General features: G+C 40.3%; 1 protein-coding gene across 1 annotated transcript; it reads left to right on the plus strand.

The window, feature by feature from the left end:
• Positions 1-3,484: 3,484 nt before the first annotated feature.
• On the plus strand, positions 3,485-7,564 carry LOC139974712 (NAD(P)H azoreductase-like). Its single transcript, XM_071982057.1, has one exon. It carries the CDS (start codon positions 4,221-4,223, stop codon positions 5,403-5,405), a length of 1,185 nt encoding a protein of 394 aa, XP_071838158.1. The 5' UTR covers positions 3,485-4,220; the 3' UTR covers positions 5,406-7,564.
• Positions 7,565-10,620: the final 3,056 nt, after the last annotated feature.

Below are 10,620 nucleotides of genomic sequence, written 5' to 3' on the forward strand. Positions count from 1 at the left end.
ACCCCATTGTCATTAGTTACTCAATCACCCCTCCTGTTAGGTAATGCCCTTGCCTTCCTCCTATCGATACACAAACCTCACCCAAGCGACAGATCTTACATACTGTTCCATTTAATCTAATCAACAATGAGGAAGCACATACACATTTATTGATCTAACAATGTTCCTTGAGGTACAGGTGACTGGAGTTCATAATCTCCTCTAATCCCTTTCGGTTTCAATATTACAGAAATAGTTGTCAGGATTAAATACAGGGACTTCCTGGTTATAGACTGACTGTGCATAGCCATACATAGACTTCCTTATAACAGGAATCGGCGTAGATTTGACTCAACTTCAAGAATCTTGTTGCAACAAAGATGATATTGTAAACAGTTTACACTTTTATTTTTAAGGAAATATCACCAAAGATAGAGCCTAGCCACAAAGAACTTGATCAACACTCAACACTAGTAACCCCCCCCCCCTACCACACCCCTTTATGCAGAGACTGTAAGTATGTGGACGTGGCGATGTTACATCATGTTAAGTCAGTGGCGGAGCTAGGGGTATTGGTCAGAGGGGGCGAGAATGGTCTGTATATAGGGGCGCTTTCGACACTATCTAAGCGGAGCGCCACCACAGGTTGGCGCGGAGCGCACAGAAAAAAATTTTGAATAAAGATACACCCTAGATCGCCGGAAATGACCCTTTCCTGGCCTCGTTAATTTGCAGATAAATGAAGAATAAATAGGTGTCATCGCCCAAAAAATGCGACAAATGTCAATATGTAGATGAGAGCGCAACAAAAAAGTCAATAATCGCGAATAAGTAAAAAGTGGTAAAAAGCTGAAAAGGGCGCCAGCAGTCCATTTGAGTCCGTCAGGGGGGGCTTCCGCCCCCCCCCCCCCCCCTGACTGTATGGCAGGCGCGGCGGAACGGAAAAATTATTGGGGGGGCTAATGTGTGGAGACTATCTATGCGGAGCGCCACCATCGGTTGGCGCGGAGCGTACAAGAAAATTGTGGGTTTTTTCAAACCCCCAGATGGCCGGAAACGGCACTTCCCGAGTGTTTTATGCTGCGAATACCTAGCCCTAAAATATGGGTCTCAAGCCTGCAATTTCTCAGATTGAACGAGAAAGTCTGTAAAAACATTGTAATTTGTATATTCGATGGTGTTTTAAGAGAGTAGCTGTTACTCGTAGTGTACTCGCAAAGACGTTTTTGAGTGTAGTAAGGGCAGTGGCGGAGCTAGGGGTATTGGTCAGGGGGGGGCAAGAATGGTCTGTAGGGCGCTTTCGACACTATCTAAGCGGAGCGCCACCACAGGTTGGCGCGGAGCGTACAGAAAATTTTTGAGTAAAGATACTCTATAGATTGCAGGAAATGACCCTTTCCGGGCCTTGCTAATTTGTAGATAAACGGAGAATAAATAGGTGTAGTCGCCATTTTGTCGGAAAATTACACCAACAGAATATGACAAATGTCAATTGGTAGATGAGAGCGCAATAAAATAGTCAATAATCGCGAATAAGTAAAAAGTAGTGAAAAGCTGAAAAGTGCGCCAGCAGTCCATTTGAGTCCGTCAGGGGGGGGGGGATCTGCCCCCTGACTGTATGGACGCTCCGCCACTGAGTAAGGGGATGTTGGAGAACTGGTTGAAATGAGGCAAGTCATTGTCCTAAGACGAAGTTGTGTTGCGCTTACCGGTACTCACTGCTTCCCCTTTTCACGGGGCGTGAAGACGCGGTTGGGTGACAATGTGGTCTATAGCCAGGGGACGGGCCGAGGGTCCCCCCAGCATTTACTAAAATTATTACACCTATATAGTATACGTGTGCATCGGACAGATCGACAAGTATGCATTGAAAAATGGGCAGATCCACGTTTCGGAGCCTTGGTAAATATTGGGGGGGCTAATCATGCATTTGCCCCCTCAACTTTTTCATTGGGGGCTGAGCCCCCCAAGCCCCCCCCCCCCGGTTCCGCCGCCACTGCTGTATGGACGCTCCGCCACTGTGTTAAATATTAACCAGTCCCGTCGAAAGGGGATAACGGTTTTCCAGTTAGGGGAGTTTCCCCAAAGATCATGAGTGAAAAAAAAAGATTGAGTGAAAGTGAAAGATTAAGGATAATTTAGCCAACAGTTTACAGAATAATGTTGGATCATAAAACAAATCCACAGATCCATAGGCCTACTTTTCCCACAGTAATGGCGTGTGAGATAAGAAAGCAAACATCAACGTCAGAAACTAATATTGCTTGTTGTACATAGGCGCCAGACAGACGGACAGCTGTCAACCCGACCCCGGGCACCACTTTGAAAGGAGCGGGTGTTTTTTTGTGCCCCCCCCCCCTCCGGCGTATTTGGATCATTCCGCGAAATCCAATCAATAAGTGCCTGCCAATCAAATGATCAAATTTCCAGTTTCATGTACTTGCACTCATTGAAGTGCCTTAATTACAGACTTACAGAAAGCATTGTACACTTACGCATCAAAAAAAAACCTTAGTAGACAAGATTGCAAAACTTGCAGCTTTAAGTCGCCTATTGTACAACTCCAAAGTAAAATTCTTCGGAGGTTGGTCACCAGTCCCCACTGGTTTTCTGTCCTACCCCGCCCCACCCCTCCTCTTTCTTGAAACTTTACTGGTACGCCACTGTCATATTAGATCCAGTGGCGTACCTTGAAGAGTTCTCCCTGGGGGCGGATCCTTCCTTTGTCACCCCGTGCAGGGGATGCCGTCCTGGGGAAAGGTATAAAGCATCACCCTCCCCTTTGAGACATTTTGTTTATGTTAGGTGGCAAAGCTGCAAAGTGGTGCTATCTCTGGCAAGGCTTGAACTGATTATGTGGCATATCACCCCCTCCCCGACGGATACCCGGGCGGACCCCCCCCCCCCACCCCCGCTACTGTAGTACGCCATTGATTAGATGTTACAAATAATAAAAACAAAAAACTACTTCTGTCACTGAAATTTGGGAATTTGGAATCCAAAACTTGAATTCTTCTTTATGATATTAATAAATTGTTTTTTTTTTATATATGTCTAACTTAATATATTCCTGTCCTTTAAAACCCGGGGGATACATTTAAAGAGGAAAAGTCGCTATATAGTGGTACCCTAGTTTTTGACAAGTTCGAACGCCTTGCTTTTGAATCTAAAGTTATCTTGCCCACGGTAATGACATTCCCATGATGACGTAACCCTATTTTCTTTTTTCTTTTCTTTTTCATTATCGAGGACTGGTGTGGGAAATACATTTCTTTAATCTCATAAGTAATATATCTCGGTCATTTAAATTTTAATTTCATGTTAATGAGCAATAGATGTAGTTACCGAATCATTAGCAACTTCCTATTCACGTCAATTTTGAAGTGTATAGGATATACTACCAGGTTCCGAAATCAACATCAAAATGTCAAGTCAAGAAATTATGCTGGGCAAATGCCGCCAGGTCATGTGACTCAAGTCTTCAACCAAAGGGACTCAGGGTAGTGAGTAATCGAGCCATTTCGGAACTGTGACTCGTGTTGAGGCAAATCTCAGTCATTTAAAGGTATGTTCAGGCCACTGATTTACCTCTCAGCCGTTACAACCTTGTCCCGACCTAGCCTTACTTACCATTTTGGAAACATAATTTACAATCATTTCGTTCGAAAAAAAGGAAAGCCTGATTATTTACCTATAATAGTGTCAATAATTCGTGCATCGGCTACAACAGTAGCTGTATACGATATTTGGTGCATATAAACAACCTTGGACAAGCCGCCTAAATTGTTAGCTAAGTTCAGTATATCACTTTATTGCTGTAGCCATAGTTTGAATTATCATTCGTCGGTAATTTTGGTGGAGCCTGTGCGACTCCAGGCGTCTCCCAGCCAACGTATATGATATAAGATAATGGCTTTTATTCCTACTCAAACACGTGTACCGTGACAAGATTGCGTTGGCAGTGTATGATTATTGACGGTAGCCTGTGCACTTGCAGAGCGGGCTGCAGAATGCCGATACTGAGACTGCCCATGCAATGAGTGAGTTCATACATGCGTGCAGTAGTAGCCAGGCGTACACATATTGAGAGATATAACCGCACTCGCACAACCGACGATACACGTTGTCAATTACCAGGACGTTTAACTTGGCTTGCCGAATACGACTATTGGAAATAACAATTTTATTCGTTCATTTCGTTGTTTGTGGTAAAGTTTCAGTTGAAAACGAATCATTTAATCATGGGTGGATGCATGTCAAAGAAGGATGGCAAAGAAGAGGCAGCAGCTGTAGACAAAACGGAGGAAACTGCAAAGACAGAAGATACTCCCAAAGCCGAGGATAAGGCTGCAAATGCGGAAGAGACTCCAATGGCAGACGACACCCCAAAGGCAGACGACACCCCAAACGTAGACGACACCCCAACGGCGGACGACACCCCAAAGGCAGACGACACCCCAAAGGCAGACGACACCCCAAAGGCAGACGAAACTGGTGACACACCTATAGCAGCTGAAGAGCCCGCTAAGGAATCAGAAAAAGAGACCAAGCCAATAGTGTTTGTCCTTGGTGCGAGCGGGCAGATAGGGTCAGCTACTTGTAAGAGTCTCTCTGAACAGTTCGGAGATAAGGTTGAAATCCGAGCCGGGGTTAGAAACCCCGATGGTGCTAGCAAACTGAAAGAATTATCGGGCGTGACCGTCGTGCAAGCAACTATGGCTGATAAGAACAACCTCGTTACTACCTTAGCTGGTATATCGGTCTTGTATATTGTGGTGCCTGGGTCAGAGAACCGAACTGAGTTGGCTGCGCTGTCCATGGATGCTGCTAAGGAGGCCGAGGTTAAGCATCTGGCGGTGGTGAGTGTTCCTCTGGTAGATGAAGACATAGCATTTGGTAAACAATTTAAAGAAATCGAGAGCAAAGTAATCTCGCTCGGTATACCTTACACTCTTATCCGTTTACCATATTTCTTGGATAATTTTCTGGGGTCTGCCAGTACCGTCAAGGAAAATGGGAAACTCCATCTACCCATCTCTGGTGATAAATCATATATAGTAGTGACCACTAGCGACGCCGGGCTGGCGTCCGCTACTATTCTCTCTGACCCATCAAAACATGAAGGTAAGACGTACAATATCGTATCCGAACGTGTCACTATGGACGGAATAGCCACTACGCTGAGTACTGTCTTGGAGAAGGAGGTAGCATTTGAAAAAGTTGAGCAGGATGACGCAAAACAAACCTATCTTGGGATCGGGATGCCCGAGTGGCAAGTGGATGGATTGATTCAGATGTTTAAACTTGTTGAAGACGGCTCTCCCGCCACTAACGGAGAAAATATTGAAGATTTCAAGGAAATAACAGGGAAAGAACCAACTTCTGCCAAGGATTTCTTTACAACTGTTGTTGCAGCATTTCAGTGAAACCCTATAATTCACCTATACAGGTCGCAATTTGTTCTTCTACTGAAATTTTTACACTGATATATTTGTAATGGACAGTAGAGCCTAATAACACTCTAAAACTGACACTGTTTTTAGAGGGTGGTGAAATGGATCGGTGATATGTTTTACTTTTGCAATGACATTGTCAATCTCAAGGCAGGTGAAAAGTTTAAATAAATGCACTTGTTTTGAACTTGTTAAAGATCAGTTTGAGAGTACTAAACTTGAACTAGTGTAAATAATATCGTATTGGGACATTTTTGCTTCTTAATTGGACCTCAAGTTTGTCTATAAATATAGGCCTAAGGGAATTAGATAACCGAATTTCTTTTGACATTGAGAAGTTGAAGCGGAAACAGAACATGGCTATAAATATGTTACAACTGAGCTATGCTATATGTATAAACGTATATATGTTATGTGCATACGGCAGCAGTGTATACATGTACGGGTAATAGCTTACTACTGAATCTATATGGTTGTGTGACAACCGCGCTACGTACAGGAACCATTCAACTCCTACGATTTCCGATGTTACAAATAGGCCTTCATATATATAGCCTATATATATATATATATACAAATGATAAGAAACACTTGTTAATTGAATATTTGTTACCTTTCGAAGGAAGCGACCGCAGTAGTAATACGCACGTTGTTTCATAAAGTTACATGATAAAGAGGCTAAGTTGTTCATGCCGCTTTAATAATAAAATTTACGATTCAAGCATTGTCGACGCATGATTAAGCATGCGGGTAGCCAAATTAGTTCACCTGATATTGCTTAATATGGTCAGAATTTATCAAAAATGTAAGTAAGACAATTTAAAGCGGTCTATTTATATTTTAGCCGGACATTAAGATGCAGCTATAGGCTACAGCAACATCTCCATATATACATGTTCTTATATATTACTATTTGTTTCAATATTCCATATTTCGTACTTTTTAGTGTTTCCTTATATTTTAGTGGGGAATCTATATATTCTTTATTATATTATGAATGCTAGATATAGGTTTACCTTATGATAATGTGTAGCCTACTTTCAAAAAAAGGCTTTCACTTAGCATTGGGGAGCACGTGCCTCGTGACCTGCACAAACTTGTTAGTATCCAAGCCCCAATCCGTAAGTACCCCTGGTATCAACAAATCGCCCTTGGTAATTTAACATATCAGTATAACTCGCTGTTCTAGCATTATTTTTAATATTACACAAATTAGAAATTGGTACTTCTCATTAACAAAACAGGAATATTTAATATGAATGGGAAAGAGGTTTTCAGATGGGGCCATTTGACCCCTGTACGCCCCTTATGGCCTTCTCATCACGTTCTTAAATGTCATATGTCTTTTATGCTCAAAAAAAAAAAATTAAAAAACGAAAAATGGTCAGCTTCACCCAAACTAGTTTTACAACCTCCTTCGGGACATCTCACCTACTCACTGCAGGTTGACCCTCGGTTATTAAGGTAACCCTTTGTGTCACCTGGAAATAATCTGACTCGGTAAAACCTGCAACAATATATTTTTTTCACATCATTGCATTACCCTTTTTAACATTCCAAACCATGGCGACAACACTACTATAAATTATCTTTTAAAAGTTGAATACAACATCAGCTAACGGTCTATATGCTTCGTTTAAAATCGATACATCGACTTAACAAACCGAGCCTTGTAAAATACTGACTATAGCCTATGTTCCAGAAATCTAGTCGCTGTATCTTCATCGGTCGCCAAGGCTTGAGATGCGTGGATACAAGGTATAGATTGAGAGTGGCTTGTTCACATGGATATCTGGGTTTGGGAGACCAATAAAAAACAAAACATTGGTGATGCTTGAATGGGTGATGTCTGAGGACGAATATGTTATGATCAGTACAGGGAATGACCAAACAGTCTAATATCTCTTTTGAGAAGCAGGTGGGATTTTAATTATATAGCAGTGACAAAGATGGTTCACTGTCTATGCACGAAGGGCAATGATGGATCGGCAATTTCAGAAGGTGGATTTCGTGTTTGCTTTTTAATTGAATTTTTAACCTCAAAGGTATATAAAGGATTATTTGAAGACGTAAACTGACATTTTGCATGAATAAGGGGAAAATAATATCCTTCTGAAATATTGAATCAATTATTCCCCCGATTCCGTTTTGTTCATTTTGTGTATGGTTTAACAAGTACATCTGGCGTTGACTGGACTTTGTACAAAAACATGAATTTGATATAAACATGTGTGATTTCATAGATGCACATTTGCACAAGCAAACTCTTGATAGCCCCCACCCTCACGCCCACCCCCATAATCCTACATCAGAATATATGAAGACAAACCTCATTCCGTGGTATTTTGTAAATTCTACAACTCCGTTACCTAAAAGTGGGACTTTACCTAATCCAGCTTCCAACTTAGAAAGTGAAAATTAATCAAATCAAATCGTTTGTATTTTAGTTTCACTTTTCTACTCCAAATATCTCGAAAACAACACACGGAAATTAAATGCATATTCTGTATGAACTTTTATAGACCTATTTTATCAAAGGAAACCCGAACTAAATTTATAGCATATTATTTTGTATTTTCGTGGAACGTTTTCTTAAATACAAAGTGGAATCCTGCAGCTTTTAATTATAGGAAACAGATACAGGCGCGTAGCCAAGAGGGGGTCGAATGGGCGACTGCCCCCCCCCCTCCTTGAGCATATTTTGTTGGTATGTTTTTATGATATCGCTAGTAATTTCGAACTTAGATGCAACTTACAAGGCCTGGGAAGTGCCGTTTCCAGCGATCTGGGAGGCATTTTCAGCCAAAATGTTCTTGTACGCTTCGCGCCAACACATGGTGGCGCTGCGCTTAGATAGTTTTCAATACAGAATCTACGGCTCTGATAGTTTGCCTACAGGTTCGCCCCTCCCTTGGCAAATTCCTGGCTACGCGCCTGAACAGATACCGTATACTTTGAACGAATGTCACCCGAGAAAGAACCTTGGGCTCGAAAACCAAAGAACTTAACCCATCACCAAGCCCAGTCCCATGACCGAGACCGTAACCTTGTGATCAAGTCAATATAACGTCAAGCGAAAGATTATTTTCGGTTTAAAAAAAAGTTTGTTTTTAATATAAGACTCAGAAGAAGGACAACTGGATTGTAAAGTATATAAATAATATTCAGTTGCCGGTCTTCACGGTAGCTATATAAGTGTAATTGTCTGTTTGTTTTTATTTGTTTACTTTTAAATTGTTTTTTAGGGGCACGGGGATTGGGGTGGGGGTATTTGGAAATATATGCTTGCCTGTGAATTTCTCATTTCAATTGAACATAACAGAATCATGTGTTACTTTAAATCATGAATGGATATTACGAAACCATATATACAACAAAACAACATGTTACAGATACGTTATTTGTGTTTCAGTTTCTTCATGTGTATATACTAACTGTCACAAAGAACGTGTCCATTCCTGATACAATATGAAGTAATTGTTTCGTTCAAAATCAAAAGTCAGAATAAAAATACGCAACATTACGAATAAAGCAGTTTCTAAATTCCAAAATTGAGAGATTGAATGTTCAATCCAGTGTCTTGCCTTTCAATGTTAATGTGCAGAGCCCAAACCTTATTAAGCTTAAAAAAAATCTTCACGTTTCTTCCAACACCACAAATATGAAATGATTTATAAAAGTATACTTTCTCATTAAACTCTAACCTGAGAGTTATTTCTAATAATAGTAATAATAATAATCAGCAGTTATTTTTACGACGCTTAAGCGACCAACATTTTAACTCAAATATGGGATCTTTACAATATAGAAAAATCATTTCAGATGGGAAAACCGTAGATTGCTCTTGGGTGAAAAACCCACCTTACTATGACCCGGCCAGCCGGGTATCGTCCCCAGAACCTCCCGATTACAAAGCCTCATTGATTCAAATGCCACTGCCTTTATCCACTCGGCTACAGCACCGGTGAGCATATCATGCAAAATGTTCATTCTGACGTAGGATTAAAATTTTCCAATTTATATTATTTAGAGCGTATAGAATGAAGTTATTTGCATTAAAAATCGATTCCATATCATAGATATTACCATCAAGGGCAATATTAGAGCTGCCAATAATTAGATGGAAGCTATATTAGCTGCAACTCCATGATACGTCACCACGCAATTAACACCCCGTTGATACGTCACCAGGCAATTAACACCACCGCAATTTTCCCGCGTGCGGGCTCAAACTGGATTTTGCGCCGACGTAATAAACTTCCTCGATACTGCAAACTTAATAACAGACGTATATATATATATAATATATATATATATATATATATATATATATATATATATATATAAATATATAATATATATATATATATATATTGTCATGCCCTTTAATATATTTTAGCCACACCTGTTAGTAATTAAGTGTCCTTCATCCATAGATGGAGAGCTGGTCTGCCCTTATGGTCTCAGGGGTCACATTAGTCCGGCCACTGTGCACATTCCTTTCCGTCTGTGATCGTAAAAAGCTGTCTATGGTCATATATTAGATTTTCTCCCTCAGCTATCCCTGTATTTTTCACATTAGTTCAGTTGTTATTAACAGTTTGTTTAGCAGGTTGTTCACTGCAGTATATATATATATATATATATATATATATATATATATATATATATATATATATATATATATATACATAAATTTAGCTCACTGATGTCGGTTATAATATGCCAAATCTCTATAGCAGGTAAGATGGTCAAATATAAAATGTAATGAAGATACAGCACAGTAAAAAGTTGTGAAGTAATATCTAGGATTCTTGTTGTTTTTATTACAAAGGCGTATACGTACGTCTTGCAGATTGTTACCTATACTGGTTCGAGGGTATTTAATCTGTAAATCCTCTTCAGTTCTATTTCTACCCGAGTTTTTATGTTAACTTCCTGTAAGCTCAAGGCAGGTCCTGAAATGTTGAAATGTCAGCCAATGGGTATCTTTTTTTTTAAATTCCTGCCGATGACCTTTGTTACTAATCCTAAGCCCAGAACCTGTTTCTCCTACGTACTGCTCTTTACTGTGCAGTAGATGTGTTACATAACAACATTTGTGGAACAAATTAAATCCCCTTTCATATTGAAAGTTTGACAGGAAACCTTTAAACGTTTTTGCTTCTTTGAAGACCTGACAGGTTAC

The sequence above is a fragment of the Apostichopus japonicus genome, chromosome 10 (assembly GCF_037975245.1).
Source record: "Apostichopus japonicus isolate 1M-3 chromosome 10, ASM3797524v1, whole genome shotgun sequence".
In the NCBI taxonomy this organism is placed as follows: domain Eukaryota; kingdom Metazoa; phylum Echinodermata; class Holothuroidea; order Aspidochirotida; family Stichopodidae; genus Apostichopus; species Apostichopus japonicus.